At 41.2% G+C, this 22901-nt stretch overlaps 1 protein-coding gene across 3 annotated transcripts; it reads right to left on the bottom strand.

Moving 5' to 3' along the window:
• Positions 1 to 103: 103 nt before the first annotated feature.
• On the bottom strand, positions 104 to 22465 carry LOC145450858 (V-type proton ATPase 116 kDa subunit a 1-like). Of its 3 annotated transcripts, none has more exons than XM_080329362.1 (22): positions 22036 to 22465; positions 20341 to 20419; positions 17645 to 17742; positions 17410 to 17538; positions 15166 to 15242; positions 14951 to 15077; positions 14806 to 14888; positions 14650 to 14743; positions 14519 to 14596; positions 14257 to 14391; positions 14043 to 14193; positions 13836 to 13972; positions 13625 to 13773; positions 13434 to 13563; positions 8395 to 8513; positions 8198 to 8327; positions 7781 to 7966; positions 6930 to 6989; positions 5239 to 5367; positions 5061 to 5178; positions 4259 to 4349; positions 104 to 828 (listed from the first exon to the last, which is right to left on the bottom strand). In XM_080329362.1, exons 1-22 carry the CDS (start codon positions 22150 to 22152, stop codon positions 651 to 653), a joined length of 2595 nt encoding a protein of 864 aa, XP_080185488.1. In that variant the 5' UTR covers positions 22153 to 22465; the 3' UTR covers positions 104 to 650. The 3 variants fall into 3 exon arrangements, with proteins under 3 accessions (XP_080185488.1, XP_080185487.1, XP_080185489.1); XM_080329361.1 differs by lacking the exon at positions 15166 to 15242 and adding an exon at positions 16372 to 16478 and having other exon boundaries at positions 22036 to 22463; XM_080329363.1 differs by lacking the exons at positions 6930 to 6989; positions 15166 to 15242 and adding an exon at positions 16372 to 16478 and having other exon boundaries at positions 22036 to 22462.
• Between the last annotated feature and the right edge of the window lie 436 nt (positions 22466 to 22901).

The raw sequence follows: 22901 nt of genomic DNA, 5'->3' as shown, positions 1-22901 counted from the left end.
TTGCCATTCATATATAGTTTCGACAAATCAGTTAAGTAGCCTGTCGCCTGAAATCCTGCCCTGCAACTGCAACACTTACCTCAACCAGCGAAACAACGACAAGGAATGTGAAGTATTTATTCAACGTTGAATATCGACAGAAAAAGCGAACACGAGTCTATCCCGATTCCCAACTGACTAATTTATCGCAAAATATCAATTCACCATCACGCATTCTCACACAATAAATCGATTTTGAACCAGATTCATTTATAATCCAATTTGACAACGGTCAAATTAAACTACTGTGCAATTGCCAGTGTCGAAAAATGTCTCGTAAACTATCTACTAGCAGTAGAAAATATCATGATTTACAAGATTCATATAACATTGGTCGCAATTCGATTGATCACTGCGTCATTACCATCAACAGACGCCATCTTCATCACAATATGAATTTCGCATAACGTAACAGCAACATTCAAAACAGGTGGCCAGACACAACTGGCAATAAGACTGCGCCCAATATCACAGCTATAGCGTTACAGTTTATATATATGTATGTATAACGTATGTACTACACGTAAACGACCATGGCAGAATACAAGCAGCAAATAAATAACTGCAAACACCAGCGAGCAATCTATCGGAAATCTACGCAGCCTTTATTATCAGTTTTCTTCCGTTCTTCCTTCGACAATCGCGGAAAAAGAGAACGGCGTAAACGGGTATCCCTCGCCGCTGTAAAACTTGTCTTGGAACTCGACCCAGTGTAGACGCAACGCGTGTAGAAACGCCGACAGCCCTTCCATGCCGAGTAGGATTCCGACGGTCAGAGTTGAAAACGCCCTGAAATGAAAAAGAACCTTTTCATTGAAATAGAAAGAAATCAACGTCACGTCTCTCGCCAAAAGAAATTTTAAATGCAGAAGTTGTCAAAGTAGTCGGTGCTGTTACTAAAGTAGGAGTAACAGCATAAATCTCTACATAATATGCATCTGTTTAAATTCAAAATCTCTTTGCATTGCTCTTTTTGCATTACTTTCGCTTGAACACCTGATGAAGGAGCGGCGCTCTGAAAGCTTGGGCGACAAATAAATTTATATTCATCTACAAATGGTAGTTAAATAGGGTGTGGAAGCTACCAAGGCATGTCAAAACTAGTTCAAGTTGAAGCAGACAATCAAAGATACGCGAAGTACTCGGGTAAGCACTAGCAGTTACAAAGAGTAGATTTGGCCTGGGAGAGCATATTTTTAGAAATTAATTGAAGGTGGATACCAGACATGGGGTGATTACTTCATGAATGTAATCGATTGCGATTACGATTACTTCTGAATCACGCGATTACGATTACGATTACGATTACAGCAAAATCGGGAAGTAGTCGATTACGATTACGATTACATTGGAAAAGTAATCACGATTACTCACGATTACATTTATTTTGCATCGTAGTAGTTATATTATAGAAGACAATACATGAATTGCGCTGGAAAGGCCCAATGATATAACAACTGTCTTTAAAAAAGATGGGCCATTTCCTTGTTACGTCATAATGAACCCATTGCCCATTTTATAGAGGACGGTTTATCGCACCCAATGAATTGCATTCTTGCCATGTCCATAACTGCCGCACCCCCAATTCCCCAATAGGGTGGGGAGCGTGGTTGGAGGGGACTCAAAAGTATTTTGTAAACCAACATTAATTATAGAGTATTTTCGAGTGATTTCATAACTTGGAATTTCTATTTGAGCTTTGCGATTTAAATGTCTCTAGATTGATTGATTTCGAAATGCATATACGTCTCCCCCCCCCCAAGAAATAAAGCATGTATAATTCATAGTAATATAGGCATTTAGGTGCCAGTCAATACCGCTTCTCGACACATCAAAAGTCATATGCAGTTTCGGCCAACATGAGACTTCACGAAGTGTGTTATTAAAGAAAGACATTGGCCAAAACGTAGGGTATGTGTCCATTGTTAATAGCCGCGCTGGGTGGGCGTGACTAACAGTCCATTCCTTCCAATCTGAGCCCACGATGCAAATGCCACCCGGGCACCCACAGAGCATTAGACATGACAATTTGTGTGTGCGTCTCACGCAAATTTTTCTTTTAGTCTGCTGTTTGGGCCACTACAATCAATATCTTTTGGCTATATAACAGACCGGAGGTCACGAATTAACAACATACAATAAAGTAATTATTGCAAGATACCAGATGTTATAATTATGAATTACGCCCCACGCTCTTCAGGTAAAGCTGACCTTCGGGCGCTGAGAAAGGATTAATAATGCAAGATAATGCAATTACCAATATTATTGATGAAATTAAATCTTCAACTTCAAAATTGACTACCCTATGGGGGCCCAAGACCAAAGTTTGGTTGGGGGACGCTTTTGCTGTTTTGATCCTGATTCTAGCTACAACCCACGCTAACATGGTATAAAAGCCGATGGCTATGGCGGCAAGTCCAAATGTTCGGTAAAGAATTGTGAAATAGCGATTGGCGCCCGTTTTGAGTATAGAATAATATGAGAACATAAGTGAACATAAAATTCTGCCTTCAACTTAATGCAGATAATGTAATGCAAGCTGCCATTACGAGAAACGGCAAAACAACGGCCCAGTTATGATATATATCAGCAGCTGTTGATTATAATGCTTCGTTGTGGAAACCGTAATGTTTTATTTGACGAGTACAAAATTTTAAACCTTTGTCTGCTGTACGTTCGTACCATATAGGTCTACTGCTCGCCAAGCAGCAACGGTGAAACTGCATTTAACTCTAGAATTAGAACTATTACATTCTATAGTTTAACTAAGCATAACCAAACATCAATATAAAAGTTGCTATTTTACCTTAGGCAGAGAGGTGATTATGATTAATTATCCTGATGCGAGGTAGTGGCGTCTGAAATGTATTGACAACCCGATATACAGCACGGTGGGTTTCTTACAATCACACTAATGTACATCGAATATCTATTTACTATATGTGGACAATTCCTACGCAAAGACGAGCAAAGCTAATAGGCTACCTCTGACGTAATAATGAGCAGTGGCATTTGAAAATCAGACGTTTGTTCTCTCAATAACTGGTATAATATCTCTTCCTTGTTCACGAGTGTTCAGTTTATGTCACAGTCCTTGTACAAATAAAAAGTAATCGTTCTTTCACAAAGAAATCGATTAAATATGGGAAGTAGTCGATTACGATTACGATTACTTCGGGATTTTTTCGAATGTAATCGATTGCGATTACGATTACTCGAAAATGCTGTAATCGTCGTAATCGATTACGATTACTAATCGCGATTACCCCATGTCTGGTGGATACTATAGAAATTGCAAGATGTATCACAGCGATGATGGAAAAAGAATATTGACAACAAATATTTCCTGAGATTGTTACTGTGATACAGGAGCTATTCTACGAGGTTCTTCTCACAATGTCTCTCATTTAAGTGATGCAAACTTATCCTAAAACTGATTTCTACTTTTCAAAATCCGAATTGTTAAAAGTAACTACTTTTGCCTAAAAACTGTTCAAGTAGTAGTCTAAAATCATAACCACTTGAGTAAGTAGTGCAAATAGTAGGCAAAATCTACTCGAGTCAAAAAAGTAGAACTTCGCCACCTACTACCAGTATACATGCTTCAAAGTAGCTTTTGTATTTCACATTGGTAAGTTGGCAAAGACGTTCCTCCCTTAAGAATTTGTCCTATTTTACACTGCACACTACTGCGTGTTATCTGAAATCTCACATACATCAAACCCAAGTTGTCTGTATCAGTGCGTCGCGTATTATCGGCTTTGGATTCGTTTCCCACGTCACATTTTTATTTGCAAATTCAACAACTGCAGCAAGATTTGGTTTATAATGAAGCCATCAAGATGTTCCCAAATAAGAAGGCAGTATTCGAGTTCCGTACATCAAATCGGTCATCATTGCATTTACAATGTGATATGATTGTTGATATACAATGTTCTCTCCAATTCTCTACTAGTTGCTGACGATTTCCCCTGACGAGTGTCAGTAGAAAATATTCGGGTTCATGTCAATATGAATATACTACTCAATTGTATATTGAAGTTCTGTACTTCCAAGAAGCTCTCCGCATGCATTTACGTGGAATATTACAAAGACAACAACTTTTGAGTGATACTGTATGAATCGGGTTTCGGCATAACGAATTTAGAACAACCCACATTTATCACAAGATATATTTAGCACACAAATCAATGATCCGAAAAGATTTCTTTTTACTTACCAAAATATCAGAAAATTCAGAATAACGCCCAACGGTCCTGAAATCGACAGGCCAATATGCATTACCATCGTCCACAACACTTCTGACAGTTCTGAAATGGAATGAGTGAGAATGGAATCGACATGGTTCAAATTGAAGTTGAGATTTGTCAGATTAGCAAAATCTAGGATTAGAGGAGCTAGTAATTTCGTGCTACAGGCTGCAGGTGGTATATGGCCAACTTCATTTTAGCACTTCAAACCTGACAGAACTGCCATCACAATAGCTTTTTGTGTTGGTAGTGATGCATAATAATTAAAAATCATTGACGGATTGATCATTGATTCCACTTGAAACTGCGGAACAGCAACTTAAATGTTATAGGGCCTATCCAACAAAAGCACCAATAGGAAGCTGAAAACTGCAAATTATTCAAACTTGGAAGCATTAAAAATTAATTTACTAACTTTCGACCCCTATTGACCAGATTCCTATGTAAGAGTCTGATTAATATTTCAATAAGGTTTCTTTTTGAAACAGATTTTGCCTAGAGGAACCTTGAACTACACAAGTTCAAGCTACGTTTATAAAATTCAAAGAATGATTCAATCTATTCTAATTCCCATTTGACACTATCGTATAATTTTCTATGTGACAGCGCAAATACCAATGTTACTTTTGCATGAGCATAAATCAAAATAACACAATCAGAGTATTTTGATACATGAGTGAGAGTATCATAGGCAATGCATTTTTCGCATTATGACTTGCAGCATGGTGCTCGACATAGTGGGCTTCATTGTACTATGAGTAAACAAAATACCTGCATGAGCGAGACTGAGTGCCCACAATCTCAAGTACGACGCAGTGTGAGAGATGCAACTCAGACAATACTCAATCGTTTCGATCATCTGATGAATCATGATTTCCGTCATATCGAACTGAAAACAAGGTCACGCTTACAGCAAATGACTTGGTACGGAAGACCAGCATCACAATACCTCCTCGCGCTCATTTTCGTCATCATCTGTACTGCTTTCACCAAAGTCCAAAGCGTCATGCTGAATGATGGGCGCATCGTCGCTGTCGACGTCTACGGTGACGCTGATATCACCGTAAGTCGCTGCGCCCTATCCAACGATAAGATGAATGTTATAATTCACAGTTTGCAGTAAATTCATGGGGTAAATCTTGGTAGTACTTCATGCCGATATACTGCTAATCGCCTGTTCAGTATCCAAATATTTACTACCGTGTGTCGATCGTCTATTTTACCGTCACCTATTGACAAATGTGATGTTTGGATAACTTCAACATGTCCCGGTCCCGGCTTTACTAAATCATAATTACATATACATAACATTAGTCCCCACAATAAATCGCCTATGATCAGGTGAAGAAAGGGTTGTGGCTAGTTGAACCAGGTCTCGATTATTAAAAGCATGACATATGTTGACCAGAGATGCCATTTATCAAACTGGGGCTAGGGTCAAGTTAATATTGAGGAGTCATTGTAAAATGGCTGGTATAAGGTAAAATGGAATGGGTTAGAACTGTTACTTCATATTTCATTATAATTGAAGGCAGCATACATATCTTGTCGATAATGCAGCAGTCTTCGCAATGCATATAATACTTTATTATATACATCACTGACTACCCTACATCTAGATGTCATATTATGAAGTATTGCCTTCCATGCATTCTGAATATGTAAAGTGCTACATAAACTATCCCGGTGACGAATTGATGACATGCTGCACCTTGTTAGCGCTCTGATGTTGTTAGAACTAACGAAACAATGGATTGTCGGATGCCAATAACCTAATGGTCTTTATGGTAAACAAAACAATAGTCAAGCGAATTCTTAGGCCTTCCAAAATGTATCATGAACGTGCTATGATCAAACACTACCAAACTGCAATACGCTTATACTAGCAATGATACTACATGTATCAATTTGATAGCACCAATTCACCATTACTAAAACTACAATGCAAGCTAGCACATATTGTTATGGCATTGCAACAAACCGGAAATTAAATCAATTCCATAAACTAGCACTCCACAGAATGTCTAACATCGGGATAGTTGATCCACAATCAACCGAATTGGATTGCGAAACATCTACCTTGGATTGGATGCGTTATTTAGAGTGATCTCTCGATCAATTACTACCTCGAATCACAAATTGATTGCTATATGCAGTGTGATTAGCGAGCATTGTGAATTATTCTCTGTGGGCAATGTCAAGTTGAAAATAACATGACCATCAAATCCGCCTGCCCATCAGAATAGATCAAATGGCGCATACATAATTACTTAGTCAAATTGCAAAAGGATAGCTATGCAGAAAAAAATTGGGGTCTCAAGACTAAAATAAAATTCCCTCACGGAATGCTGTAATGCATCATGGCCTAATGCAGTTTGCAAGCAACTCTATAAAAATAGGCATACAGCCAGCAAACAATCGAAATAGATGCTATCCAAGCAAGACGAGAAAGAATAAATTTGGCGTAGAAGTGCAGAAAAATAACTTTTGACTTATAGTAGGTATGTTTTTGATATATCATTGATTACTTATGTCCATCAAATACAACATGACGACAGGTAAGTCCACTCCATATATTCAATGCATAAGAAACAAGAAATAGGTGGATATAAAAGTGATCATGAACAGAGCATAACATACCATAGACCGACTTGACATAGATGAACCAGGGTTGATGACAGGATCAACGTGCAACACGTGCTAGAGTTGGAAAGGACAAAACAAAGTGACAAGAATTACTACTGTGCAACACAAAGTTTAGTAGTGAAAGTAGTATAGCATGCAGTGACAAATTGCTAGGCTAAGAAAAATCACTACAAACTAATTAACGAATGAAAACCTTGACTAAAGGTCAAAATCAAACTGCTTCTAGAGCAATTGATCTCAAATATGGACCCAAGTAGGGCACTTTAGAAGAGTGATACAGAATTGGCATGGATCAGAACATAGCGTCAAGGCTATCGTGAATAATTCACTCAACAAGGGTAAAATATTTGCTCAGTGTGGAGTATTTGTCCTCGAAATGAAATTGAGGATTACAAAAGAAAACTTGCTTCGAGCTGAATGTCGAATCCGAAAACTACTAAGCTAGAATCGTGTGGAATTAAGTGGCGCTGATATCATGGCCGGTCAATACAAGGAAGATCTGTCATTCAGCACAATTATTGCAGTTGAATTATTATCTATCGAGAAATTGAAGATTTGAAACAATGAATAATTGATAAAGTCAATGTCACGCAAGACATGAATTAGGCGTTCGATCGGATGCCGAATATTCCCCGGACATGCTGTGCACACACATCTACCATATGGCGTTCAATGAATACTGTTTCAGAGAAAATCAATGAATCAATACCACCAGTCATCTACATAGGAAATATGGTACATCGCACTTGTACCTTTAACAAACACGGCAGACTACACCGAAACTAGCAACAACATCACAAAGCTATCAACAGCATTGGCACGACAAACAAGGATGAACGTTTTACCCGATTCGTTTCAAGCTTGTGTCTCTTGTACAAGATATACGGCTTTACGAGTAGCAACCAAGGTACGCAAAGCCCGGCGACTAGTACAAGAAATATCTCAAAACCATGCTGCCCAGGATACAGTTCCACTTCCGGCGCTTTGAACATGAACATGTTGATAAGACCGATGAGCAAGCTAGGAGCGGTCTGTAGAGGAAATCCATACTCGATTAAAACACGACTCCCAAAATTGACTGCAACATGCACAGTAAACATCAGCATTGTTCATCAGGTAGCAAAAATGAAAACATCGCTCATACAGGTTATCTACTCGGGCATCCAATTTTCGTAGAAGTGCTTCGATCGGCCCACCTTTCAATTTCTTACAAGAAATTCAAGACACGATACTAGAAAGCAACTGTTGGCCGGCTAACACACCTGCGAGTCATAAGCGCCCCAAGCGATCCATTTGTACAAAATGACCAGCACCAGGTATCCGAATATCGCGTTGATGAAGAGCAGTTGAGGGACAAAGACCGTGTAAATGTTCAGCGTCTTCTTGAAATATCTACCGAAATAAAAAGTTTCGTCAAGCCGACTTTGAGCACAGATTTTACCGTCGCACAAAAACCCACAAGTAATTCATCAAGCTAAGAACGAGACCGAACATCATATGCGTGACCCCGATAATAACGGATCCTTTCATCTTGTAACTGTTCAGAAAGGTGATCTTGTTTTCGGCCATTTGCCAAATCTGAAATCGAACGAAACAGTAATAAAACAACGTGCAGTCAATTTCGTCTGTGGAACAAGACAGCGAGCCGATGTTAAAGATGATAACTATTCAAATTTATCTCACTCAGATTTGATATGGTAGATTACTTTTTGCCATATGTCATCTTTTAGTATTTGAAATTTATCAACGAGAAAACGAGTAGCGGTTTCATGTTTCATGCACCAAATTGGCCAGTCTGGTTCATGAACGGAGAACTTACCACATAAATTGTCTACGTCTGCTATGCGCATCCAAGATTTATCATTAAAGTCAATTTTGTTTAGTTTCTGGTCCATGTCAAGTGCTAAGCACAAGACAATATACTAGGGATGGTGTGAACGTGAGGTTCACGTTCGCGTTCTGTGTGTGAACCTCGGAAATTTAGAGGTTCACGTTCACAAAGGGCAATTCCCTGCACAGACAACCGATGTTCCCACCACTACCTCTCCAAATCTCCTGAAATTTGGTACACGCACAGATGAGCTAATTCCAAACAGGATGAACTTTATTTTATGAAAATTGGACTTGGGGGTCAAAAGTTACGTCACTTTGAAAATTGACAATTTTCTGCTCATTTCAGGTCTGCACTTTCAGGTTTTATCAATGCAATATTCAAGAAGGTGTAGCTAGATGTTAGACGACAGTTGAGATACGGCACTTGGATTTATCTGAAGCTTGTCTGATCGTCTATATTTCCAAGTAAAATTTAATGCTCTGTAGGTTAGGGTCAAAGGTTAAATTGAGGGGGAATTTGGTCAATGGTCTAACATCAGTCAGGCGTTACACGATTTAGACTGCGGATTACTCAAAAACATATTAAAATATTTTGGAAAAGAGGATCTTAAATTAAAGTTTGCTTCAAGGAGACTTCGTTCATAGCTGTTTGATTTTGGCTATTACACTGTAAAGTGATGAAATTGCAGTTTCAAGAGCACACTTCATTTGCACATGGAAATGCAGTAGTAGTAGGGTGCGTTCGGACATCGAGTCTTGGGTGTGTGTGGACATCATGTCTGGGATGTGTTCCGACATCATGTCTTGGGTGTGTTCGGACTGTGTTGCCATTGAAACGTAGTGTATGGGGTGAGTTCGGACTGTTTTGCCCCTCGGACATCGTGTCTGGGGTGGGTTCGGACAGTTTTGCAACTCGGACATCGGGCCGAGGGTGTGTTCGGAATGTGTTGCCATTCGGACATCGTGTCTAGGGCATGTTCGGACATCATGTCAGGGGTGTGTTAGGACTGTGTTGCCACTCGGGCATCGTGTCTGGGTGGGGGGGGGGGGTTCGGACATCATGCCTGGAGTGTGTTAGGATTGTGTTGTCAATCGGACATGGTGTCTGGGATATGTTTGTGCTGCGCCGGACATGCCTCAGACCTGATATCTGCGCACTATTTTTATCCAGACGTGCTCCGGAGCTGATGCCTGCGCACTAAATACCTTCAGGCATTGTCCGAAACGGATATCTGGACACAGACATGCGTCAGACGTGATGCCCGCGTCCTAAACGACGCGTTTTTGCTGATATCTGCGATAGCTAGGTATATCCACAGTAGTGGTAGCTGAGTATATCCAAATTTACAGTAGTGATACCTGAGTACATCCACAGCTATCACTACTGTGGATATATTCAGCTATCACTGATATCACTACTGTGGATGTGGATATACTCAGCTATCACTGCTGTAGATATACCCTGCAATCGCAGATATCAGCAAAAACCGCAAATATAGAGGTCATATATTGGTCAAATGTCGTTTAGGACGCGGGTATCACGTCTGACGCATGTATATTGTATGTGTCCCTTAAGCCCGCAGATATCAGATTCGGAATATGCCTGGGGGTATTTGGTGCGCAGGTAAGAGCTACGACGCATGTCCACTGTCCAGATTAAAATAGTGGCAGATATCAGGTCTGAGGCATGTTTGGCGCATCACAAACATATCCCAGACACGATGTCTGAGTAACAACACAGTCCGGACACACCACAGGCATGATGTCCGATCACCTTCCAGACACGATGTCCGAGTGACAGCACAATTCGAATTCCCCCCAGATACGATGTCCGCGTTGCGAAACAGTCCGAACACACCCAAGACATAATATCTGAACACCCCAAGACACGATGTCCGAGTTGCAAAACAATCCGAACACCTCAGACCTGATATCTGCGCACTATTTTTATCCGGACATGCTCCGGAGCTGATACCTGTGTGCTAAATACCCACAGGCATGGTCCGAACCGGATATCTGCGCACTTGATAGACATAGACATGCGTCGGACGTGATGCCCGTGTCCTAAACGACGTTTGACCTATGACCTCTATATTTGCGGTTTTGGTTGATATCAGCGATAGCTGAGTATATCCACTGTAGCGATAGCTGAGTATTTCCACATCCGCAGTAGTGATATCTGTGATAGTTGAGGTGAGTATATCCAGAGTAGTGATAGCTGTGGATATACTCAGCTATCACTACTGTGGATGTGGATATACTCAGCTATCACTACTGTGCATATACCCAGCTCTCGCAGATATAAGCAAAAACCGCAAATAAAGAGGTCATATATAGGTCACGCGTCGTTTAGTATGCGGGTATCACGTCTGACGTATGTCTGTGTCCACTAAGTGAGCAGATATCCGTTTCGGACAATGCCTGAAGGTATTTAGTACGCAGGCATCAACTCCGGAGCATGTCTGGATAAGAATTGTGCGCAGTTATCAGGTCTGAGGCATATCTGGCGCAGCAGAAAAATATCCAGACACGATGTCCAATTGACAACACAATCTTAACACACTCCAGGCATGATGTCCGAGCCCCCCCCCCAGACACGATGCCCGAGTAGCAACACACCCCTGACATGATGTCCGAACACGCCCTAGACACGATGTCCGAATGGCAACACATTCCGAACACACCCTCGGCCCTATGTCCGAGTTGCAAAACTGTCTGAACCCGCCCCAGACACGATGTCCGAGGGGCAAAACAGTCCGAACTCACCCCAGACACTACGTTTCAATGGCAGCACAGTCCGAACACACCCAAGACATGATGTCGGAACACATCCCAGACATGATGTCCACACACACCCCAGACTCGATGTCCGAACGCACCCTACTACTACTGCATTTCCATGTGCAAATGAAGTGTGCTCTTGAAACTGCAATTTCATCACTTTACAGTCTAATAGCCAAAATCAAACAGCTATGAACGAAGTCTCCTTGACGCAAACTTTCATTTAAGATCCTAACTTCCAAAATATTTTAATATGTTTTTGAGCAATCCGCAGTCTAAATCGTGTAACGCCTGACTGATTTTAGACCATTGACCAAATTCCCCCTCAATTTAACCTTTGACCCTAACCTACAGGGCATTAAATTTTACTTGGAAATATAGACGATCAGACAAGCTTCAGATAAATCCAAGTACCGTATCTCAACTGTCGTCTAACATCTAGCTACACCTTCTTGAATATTGCATTGATAAAACCCGAAAGTGCCGACCCGAAATGAGCAGAAAATTGTCAATTTTCAAAGTGACGTAACTTTTGACCCCCAAGTCCAATTTTCATAAAATAAAGTTCATCCTGTTTGGAATTAGCTCATCTGTGCGTGTGCCAAATTTCAGGAGATTTGGAGAGGTAGTGGTGGGAACATCGGTTGTCTGTGCAGGGAATTGCCCCAAACGAACCTTGGTAGGTTCTGCACTGTGAACCTTTTTCATATATCACAATTTTGACGTCATTCCAACATTTTTGGTTACAATTTATAGCATTTCAACTGCGGACAACTCTATGAATGGCGCTGGCAGCATAGAAGAATCAACACTAAACAAGCATGCACCAATTTGTTTGAAGTTTGCTCGAAGTATCCAGCTTTCCGTTTTGTGAATATTTAGTGTTTCTCTGCTGTGAGCTTGACGGGCAATCACACAACATCAAAAGCGAAATACGCTACCTAGGTAGTCTGCGAATAATGCTTAATTGCTTATTCAACCAATCAATGAAATTGATATCGTAGTCTGATGTAGAAAAATCTAGCATGCGTACGGGTCAATCTTGATTTCATCATATGTTTAATTGTATCACTTCAATCAAATCCGTGCGATTGGGGTGTTGGCTAATGCTGTATAACTTGCTAATGTGGTAATATCGATAGCAAGTGTAGAAACTCGTATTACACTCTGCTCAATATCAACGTAGCAATACTCAGACGCCGAATACATAGTCCGGTCTGGCCTACACCGTTAACGCGTAAGCTTATATTCCCTTCCAAGTCCTCGTCGAAATTGTTGGCAAAGCGACTGAAGACAATGATTATTATATTATATTATATTTGATTGCCCAATAGTTAATACATTTGGCGACGTTTAAAATGTCAGGATGTAGCCTACTTAAGCATTATGGCATTATGTGGCCCGAGTCGTTGCTAGGTATCGTGTACAACTGTAAGTGTACATTAATATAGGCTATCACTTAACTGAAATGTAGGGTTGGAATTAGCAATATGACGTCATGAGGTTCATGTTCGCGTTCACACAGAACCTTTCAAAAAGGTTCGCGTTCACACAAACTGGAACCTTTCAGAGGTTCACACCATCCCTACAATATACATCACACCAAAAAGCAACAGGAAAGCACCCCACGAGATGGTAATGATGATGAATGCTAATGACACAATTTCCTCCCTATTAAAGACCAAGACAGACTACCAACTGTGCCCACACAAATTTGAACGCTAATATACTGCTATTACTGTACCTAACAGAATACACAAGCCAACTTCAACATTAGCGATGGAAACCGAAATGTGACAAAAGAAAACACCTTTTAAGAGAAGTCACTGTGATGACATTACCAGTAACATGATTCACAGTTCTAATAATCAGCAAATATCATACCGGGTCCATTCCGTATGGGTATGGATCTCCTATCACATAAGGATATTCGCCGCCAGATCCTCTCATAACGCCAGACACATTCGGATCCAAACCGAGAACTTTGATATTCTGATTGGTAAGTTCGTCTTGCCTAACGGTACAACATAAAGAGTAATTCCCATCCAGCCATATTCATTTACAAGATGATGTACCAGTATTCCGGCATAGCGCTTGTGTTCCAAGCACTGCCGAACACGTTCAACGATCTTGAAAAGCACTCGTTGTACAGGAATCCCGTGTAAATAGAAAACAATCCCATCAGCAGCACGATGTATCTTCCCCCGAAAATCATCACCCAAAACTGAAAGAGAATTGAGCACGTTTTGAAATAAGCGAGTCTTAAACGTAGATGCCGGTAGGTACCTCACTGTCGCTAAACTTCTCAAGTCGTCGCTCAAACATCACCATCCAAATCCCAAACAGGAATAGGATGATACCGTGTCCAAAGTCACCAAACATGACCGCAAACAGAAAAGGGAACGTAATTATCGTAAACGGCGCTGAAAAACGCATAGTATTCACAATTTACAAGGCGAGCTTGACGAAAAGTCCCATCACGATTCAACAAACCTGGGTTGACTTCCCGATAATTCGACACGCCGTAAGCGTCGACCATGCCTTGAAACGCAGACGACATAGGAGTGACGCGATTGAACGTAGGGGGTTCGCGCTTGGTAGACATTCTGTGCAAGATCGAAGGAACGGAAGAGCCACTGGCTTCCTACATGAAAAATTGAATCTGTCACATCTCTCATATTTGCGGACAGGAAAGGTGGAGACTTACGGTGCCTCTGCGTAGTGCTAGATGAATTTTGTCAAGGTCATCAACGGGACACCAGCATTCGGCGATCAAGCATTTTTGTGCAATGTTCACATTGAACATGTTGAGAGTGTGGTAGATGGCTTTGATCTTTCGAACCTGAATACGTCACAAGTCAAGTTTTCAAAACTTCTAGGACCAAATATGTCTCCATACGCCACATGTCTACAATTCAACATTAAGCAGGGGCAAAACAGGAAGAATTGAAAGTACCAGATTGCCGTACCTTGATGAACCACACGCGTAAGTTTGTCGCCACCTCGGAAAGCACTCTGCGACGGTGGGAGTCCGTTTGACTCAGGACCTGAAAGAGGGATTGGAAAGAGCCGGAAAAAACGCAAATTACGACCGAATTACGTGTTGAAGGTCGTCGATGCGCGTCATAACTCCAATAGCTATTTCTCTTCTTTCTTGCGGCGTTTCGGGACAAGGATAAAGAGTAGCGCGAAATCTACGTAGAAAAAACATCTTACAAAATATGCAAACTCATAGAAATTGCTACAGTTCACTGACCCCTCACAGATTTTTTTCACTCTATTTTTCAGCTGGTCGCCTTGAAAAAAGATTATGAAAACGCACTTGTACAGACGGTCGCCCTGCGCAGAAAGAAAAACGTGATTCGCGTCAATTAAAAGCACAATTAACAATCACTTCTCACTGTGTGTGGGTCTTCAAGCGGAGTCTCGATCTCGGTATATCGGAGAAACACGTTGCCCCGGCAAGCGCGCCACAGAATACGCTCGAATGCCGGTACTTTTTCGCGGGCAACTACTCCCGCCACAAACCTGATAACACACCGAAAATACATGGCGACACGGTCGAAAATGCGAGCATGCACAATTTTCGCACAATTTTCCAATCAACCGATCTTACCCCAGTTTAAGAGCTAAGCGTTGCTGCCGTTCTATATCATTTAATATTTCCTCCTCATAGTTGGAATAGTTATCCATCTGCCGTGTCCAGCAAAAGAAAAAAAGAGAATGGCAATTGATAAGCACACGTAGCAGCCACGTGAAAAGGCACAGTCGCGGGTGTAGTGACGAGGGACGATGGTGCGAGCAATAAAAGCATGATTTCAAAGGTGCGGTAAGTGAATGAAAGATGCAAAGAACTCCACTACCACCCCGGCAGCTCTAGATAGTTAGCAAGGCTAAGATTAGGATGAACATCGCCGAAACCGATTAGTCTAGCAAGCCGTGCATCCATTCCACATTAACAGCGCTACATGTCAATTAAGCAACTTGCATACCGATTGTCACACGGATATCGGGAACAAGGGCAGGATAAGACCGCATTATTGTTCACAGTCGCAAGATCGGCGGCGGAGACTTGCGTTTTAATAGACTGCAGATCGAAAAGTAATGCCAAAACGTTGGCCGGTATTGGCGGTCTAAACTTGTGCGTGAAAATACAATTGTAATCCAACTATCCATGAGAAACGACGCACAATTCAACTGTTAGAATAGATTCAAATCCTTCGTCATATTTGATTTAATAATACCATCCATCGATTACATTCTGTATTCCCACAGTTTCCCAATATCATTATCTCAATAGTTCGATATTAGGAGAAACAAGAGCTTTTAGTATCTGATCTGGTCCAGCAATGGGACAATTAAAAAATTTAAATTAAAAAATCTAGCACTCAGCCCCACTACGATGGCATAATAATTGCTTCACCTGATTGCGAATGATGTTCTTAATTAAATCATTGTTGAGCAATTGAGCACACAATATTCCACACTATCTTCCATAAGTTTTACCGATACAATGAGTGGAGGATGTGTCAAATAATGGGTCCGATGTTAACGTAAGATGATATAATGCAGATAACTAAAATCCGTGTCTTCAAATAACAACACCGCGAATGTATTTCAAGACCAGTAGCAGCAAACTCTGCAAGATCCGGTAAGATTTTAACTGCGACATGCGACTACGAAGGCGTGCTGCATACGGACAACACTGAGGAGGAAATACAGGAAACAGACAGAACGACGATGGCATTTTGTAACGAGACAAAAATCTGTAAACTGGGGTAAGTCGACGCTGCACAGCCCCCCTCGAAACTTGTTAACTCACCCCAGTTTCATAAATTCCCCCCTACTCGTAAACTCGCTACCGAGAAGGGCATGTGACGATTCGTCATCTGAATCTGCTCCTTGCTGCTGATGCTGGTACAATGCCGCCTAAATGTGAGATGGTGATACAAACATACTGGATTATACCGTGACACGACAAGTAAGCAGCTGAAACCGAACACATTTGATCAAATGTTATGACACAACAAACACATGTAACGTGGAAGAGAATCGGTCCGCATCATGCCCTAAGGTGCCATTAAACACATAACCAGATTTTTGATACAGACTCATCACCAACGATGACGATATGCTGAGTCCATAGACAAGAAGTCTGAGCATATCAAGGAAAGGAATGGGTACCCACCCACCCATGCTAGTTAGTTAGTATGAAATCATGGGTAGCAGCTTGGCATTGAATGATTCGTAATGAGCCTCGGTAATATATACTACAGATAACATAATGAAGATGACCACCGAGGAGCCGACCACTGTGATAGCGTAAATTTTTCAGAATCTTTGCAAAAGCGCACTGCCTCTAATCAAAGATTGAAGACTGATCAATATTCACTTCCCGTTAATGCATGCAAGAAATGTCACAATATCCAAACCATGCATCAAAGGCATTCCCATGAGTATACATAATGTGAAAAATCAACAGCCATGCATCCCAATTGAGCTAAATACTAGCACAGTGAATAATGAAAATATGGTTATTAGGCTAGATAGCTAGCTGTCTAAGATCCTAGAAATCAGCTAATGCAAAATATACATAGAAGTTGCAGCAATGCAGCATCATTAATACAAAGTGGAGATTGAATTTCGAAAAATTGTTCTATGACAAGCAATATGGTCAACTGGATTATTTGCTACATTTGAAGAATGCTGGCTAAGCTCAGATTGCGGATGCTCGTCGTAGATAGCATGACAGTTAACACCGTCTACATGCAACCATATAATAGCAACGAGTCTATCATGAAAAAAGGAGTTGCCCAGTTGCCTATAACAGAAAAATAGTGACCTAGATCACGGCCCTTACCTCTTCGAAAAAATTTTGTGTTTTACGTAAGATGTGTTTCAATTCCGTCAACTCCAGAAAATTTCTTTTTAACGCTTCTTGATTTGTGTTTACCTCTTTCATGTCGCCTTCAAGCTTTTCAAATGTGGTCTGTAGATTCAGTTTGCATTAATGATTGATGGTCATAGTAATTTTGATCTGATATATTTTTTAAAACAAATCCCAAGAACTAGATATATATAGCAAAGTCACTTGCCTCCAGTTCAATCATTTGACTCGGTAACGGAGCATCTGGATTTTCACCAGTATCAACAATTTCAATATCGTCTTTGGTCAGTTCTCTTTCAAAAAATCCTTAGAAATAAAACATACACACTAATTACAACATCATCAGCTACTTAAAAGACATTGATCGTGAATACAAATGCACATTTATATATGAGAGGAATCGAAACATATTTGATACCATATGACTATATCGACCACGAGATATTCGTCAATGAAGCTCATTCCACAAAAAAATTCAATTTAGAAATTTTAACAATGAAGCACTTGATACAATATATTGATTCAAAGTAGCTTTAGATCAGTGATTCCCAACCGCGGCCCTGAGGGCCGCATGCGGCCCGCAGCTAGCCTTCTTGCGGCCCCCACAAAAATATTGAGAAATCGATTTATGAAAAAAAAATTATATTTATAAAATACTCATGCTTGGCTTAGAGTCTGGAGTTTTCGATTAGGATTGCAGGAAAGTTGTGAATAGACTGCTAAGATTACGTCACTGCTGTTTCAATGGTATGTGCCCTAACTTTCCAGTTGAACGGGCAGTACCTATAAATATAGGTATTGACAGGACCGTAACTGCCGCACCCCAAGCCCCCGATTGGGGGGAGCGAGCTCGAAGGGGGCCCAAAATTATTTAGTGAATTAGCATAAATTATAGAGTATTTTATGAAATGTTACGCAACTTTTTCAAATATTTTTGGCGCTGCACGCGATTTCAAGTTTCCAAGTACCTTAATTATTGGGTACTCTTCGACCAAGATAAAATACGCAAGATTTATAGAAGTGGGCATATCGGCGTTGGCCATTACCGCGCCACGACGCACGAAGACACATAACGTTTTAGGCCATGTAACATATTACTCCAAGTAGTGTGCCAGAACGATCGGCAGCGAGAAAACTTTGGCCGAAAAGGACTGCCCAGTGCCCTTACGCTGACCAATTCGTTGTAGCCTATATAAAAATACACATAATTGACCATAGGCGCCTAAGTGACTGGCGCCGAATGCTACTGTCTTGGCAATCTGAACGTCACGAGACAAATAGGCTACCATCCCGCAGGGATGAATTATATGCCAGTGAAGAACTACCAATTTGAAATCGTGTGCATGTTTTAGTTTAGTATGTTTGGGCGATTCTATATTTCTTGATATAGCAGACTGAAGGTCACGAAATAACAAATAACATCATGTAACGAAGTCGTACCAACGGGTTCGCACGTCCGAATATGTTTAATTATTATTTACGGGCCCTACAGTTTCCAAGACACCTCACTCAGCTCTACCGGTAAATCTGATTAAGTGAGCAGAGAGGACGAGTAATTGATAGCAATATATACGCAATTCCCGATCTTATTGACCTATTTTATATTGAATTATCGAAAATTTTCGCGCTCCACGCTGGCTCACTAAACGGGGATCCTGATTTCGTGGCAGAAGCGAACAACGGCACGGGGGGTCGGTTTATCACCCTATGGGAGCTCAAGACCTAAGTGTTTGGGGGCCTGACGAAGTGCTGTTTCATTCCTGTCAGCGGGCATACGCCCGAAGATGTTTAATTATTATTGAGTGGTCCTACCTTTTCAAACACAACTCACTCGGCTCAACCGGTCAATCTGATTACGTGAGCAGAGAGAGGATAAAAATTGATACCAATATATATGCAATTCCCGATTATATTGACCGATTCAATCATGAATTATAGAAATTTTTCGCGCTTGACGCGATTAGTCGAGTGAAGCTGCCTAAAACGGACACCCGATTTAGATGATAAATAGTGGTAAACGGTCATCTAGCCTGAGGGGGTCTGGGGGCTTCGAAGTTCTGTTTATCACCCTATGGGGGCCCAAGAGAAACGTTTTTTTTGGGGGGGGGCTGACGAAGTGCTGTTACGGCCCCCAGACGTAAGATCGAACCCAATCGAGATGCGTACTGCTTAGCCGGCAAAAAACAGCATAATTGGTAGCCCTATAGCTCGCGACCCAAGCGTCCGAATAATTTGATATGTCGGTGTTTATCGAAAGCGAGTGCCGCACTGATTCCAAAAATACGAATTGAAATCTCGCCAGGGCAATAAAACTACTCTGAAATAGCCAGCAAAGGTTGATTGTTCTGAACAACGGTAGCGCGGCAACACAATGGCCAATGGCGTCAAGCGAATGATCGGAACAATGCCAATTTTCATATTTCGGTGACTATTTTCGGTTCCTTTCATTGCCTTGGTATTTGTGCGGCCCCGGTCGTACTCTGAAATTCTAAATTTGGCCCTGCCACCGAAAAAGGTTGGGAACCACTGCTTTAGATGGAAGGCAGAGAAAGTGTTTATTCACCCTACATAAGAGGCAATAAGAACAGAATGCCACCTTCATTAGGTGAAATTCAGCTACTAGTGCTTCAATAACAGCGCCATAAACCAGGATGCCAAGTATCAAGGAAATGATTCACACGCAAGATCAACAAACTTGTAAAATAAATTAGTAGAGGAAACAACAACAGGTATAACTTGTAATAGTTGAATTTGTTTGGCACAGACCGGTATTAACTTCGACGATAGGGCAAATTAACAAGAAGCACATAAGAAAGGGACTACATTCCATTACACGTATCTATCTCTGATATTGATCAATTAGGTCGATGCATATAACAGATAATAAAATTTTCGATGACTTACTCAGTTTTCGCTCGAGTTCGTCACATCTCCGAACTTCGGTGACGAATTTACGTTGAAATGCATTCACATCTGCATTAAGCTGTAAGTCGTAAATACAGTTAACAATATGTTATTGCGTTCATTTTGATATTACAGATCAGTCAAATGTTTAGCGCTTCTTCGTTTTACGATCATAACAAGCCAGTGTTCCCCCATGACACCAACAAATATTTCCCATGAACACGAACAAAAATTTATAAACGTCAAAATAAATTGTTTTTTCCTTGGGAGAGACGGATTAGGGTTGGCGGAGGGGGTATATTAGGGTTGGGGGGAGATGGATGTTAGGGTTAGGGGAGGTGGGATATTAGGGTTAGGGGAGGTGGGATATTAGGGTTAGGGGAGGTGGAATATTAGGGTTAGGGGAGGTGGGATATTAGGGTTAGGGGAGGTGGGATATTAGGGTTAGGGTTAGCTTAGGATTAGGTTAGGGTTATGATTAGGGTTAGGTTAGGATTAGGGTTAGGGGAGGTGGGATATTAGGGTTAGGGTTAGCTTAGGATTAGGTTAGGGTTATGATTAGGGTTAGGTTAGGATTAGGGTTAGGGGAGGTGGGATATTAGGGTTAGCTTAGTATTAGGTTAGGGTTATGATTAGGGTTAGGTTAGGATTAGGGGAGGTGGGATATTAATGTTGAGGGAGAGGGTGATGTTAGGGGAGGCGGGATATTAGGGTTGGGAAGAGGCCAGAGTGGAATCGGTGGCAACGGCACGCGCAACGTCACGCGAGCATTTATTTCTGATCACGCCGAATAATGAATTATGCTGACGTCACAAAGTGATACCAGAGTCCAGATCCAGAATAAGGCGCTTGCGCTTTGAAATGAACTCAAGCAAGCGTGGCATTTGTGTAACAGCGGATACACGGCGTAGCCCTAGTCCGGCGTATACCAGGTCTATTTTAGCACATTATGTCGTTTAATAAGTAATTCAGTATTGAATTAGAGCGAAAAATATTTCCGTCACACGGATGAAATTTTCCAATCACGCGAGAAATCCGTCTGTCACGCACAACATGTTGTCGAAAATAACCACCGATTCCAGTCTGGGGAAGAGGGGGATATCATGTCCCTAACCCTCTTCTCCAACCCTAATATTACCCCTCTCCCCAACCCAAACATCCCCCTCTCTCCAACCCTATATCCCGCCTCCCCTAACCCTCAACCCTAATATCCCACCTCCCCTAACCCTAATATCCCACCTCCCCCAACCCTAATATCCCCCAACCCCAATCTTCGGATACCCTAACCACAGCATTGACCCTAACCCACCTCCAGCTCTGATAGCCTCCCACCCCAACCCTAATATCAATATATCCAAAGGCAAAAAAACAAACAATTTATTTTGACGTTTATAAATTTTTGTTCGTGTTCAACTGTTCATGGGAAACATTTGTTGGTGTCATGGGGGAACACTGGCTTGTCATGATCGTAAAACGAAGAAGCGCCAAATGTTTGTCATTGTGGTCACTGATTTATTATCAATTCAAATTCAACACTAGCATCATCCTCGCATGATATCAACAAAAATTTCTTACATTACGTAATTACGTTAACCAGCTCAGTTTCATATACAACAGTTTACAAGCAAGGATAGAAGCATTCTCGTATCAAATCAGACTATAGATGAGGTACAGAAATATTAAAATCGTACTCACATCTCGGAATTGCACGAGTCCCAGTTCACCTAGCTCACTGACACATGTATATGCTGCTTCAGTTTGCAGGTATAGTTGTGCCAGGCACATCTCCTCACTTCGGAAAAGAGACCCCATTGTATTGGGTTAGGTTAGGTCGTAATGCGGTCTGAATTTTTCACCTATGCCACTGTACAAATGGAATACGATGTTTTGTTCATTACACACACCTCTTCCGAAATGAGAAGCATATAACTTGGTGCAGTGAGTAAAGGAGTCCATATACTGCGGCACAATAACCTAACAAACTGACAATAATTATGCAAAATCCCCAATGAATCTCGTTCTTAGCCCGGCTCCGCTTTATCATCCATTTCACTTGATATTAATACACCACCAGTACTCTGAAGAGCAGATCCCTTATTATCGTTCAAGTGTTAACTGTCACCGGCATTAACTACTAATTTTCAGAAAGTTTCCACCTCTCATCAACCTTCCATACAGATGTGAAAAGCATCTTCCGATCGACCCACTGACGTCATTTTCGTGATCGAGACTTTTGATGACGATGAGTCATTACGAGTGCTACTTATTTATATACGAAACCTACGATGTGAGAAATAAACCCTTGGGTCAACGATAGGATATTCGTCTACAAACCGATAGTAAAATGCTGATTCCTATGTTTATATTATACATTCCTTCGAAAACTGACTGGTTGAGAACTCTGAGCCAAGCATAGTTGCTTGAGATTGCAATGTTTCGTTTTTTCGGCTCCCTACTCCATAAATTACAAACCAAATTAAAGCAGGGTAGGCTTGTGTACAACTGTACTATTTCCCATAAAATATATTTTTAAATGGTTCGGCTTGACACACGTCAAGCTA

The sequence above is a fragment of the Botryllus schlosseri genome, chromosome 11 (assembly GCF_051294905.1).
Source record: "Botryllus schlosseri isolate E-star chromosome 11, Bs_hap1, whole genome shotgun sequence".
Classification (NCBI taxonomy): domain Eukaryota; kingdom Metazoa; phylum Chordata; class Ascidiacea; order Stolidobranchia; family Styelidae; genus Botryllus; species Botryllus schlosseri.
This window is presented reverse-complemented; position numbering and strand designations above follow the sequence as displayed.

What these genes read in the sequence shown, in the direction of transcription:
- LOC145450858 (XM_080329361.1), bottom strand. Translation starts at nt 22,152, where the DNA reads ATGGGGTCTCTTTTCCGAAGTGAGGAGATGTGCCTGGCACAACTATAC. An exon ending in GGGGAATTTATGAAACTGGG is followed by an intron (nt 15,078 to 16,371) that starts GTGAGTTAACAA and finishes GTGTGTTATCAG; the next exon opens with GTTTGTGGCGGGAGTAGTTG. An exon ending in CTATGTCAAGTCGGTCTATG is followed by an intron (nt 5,368 to 6,929) that starts GTATGTTATGCT and finishes ATCGTTGGATAG; the next exon opens with GGCGCAGCGACTTACGGTGA.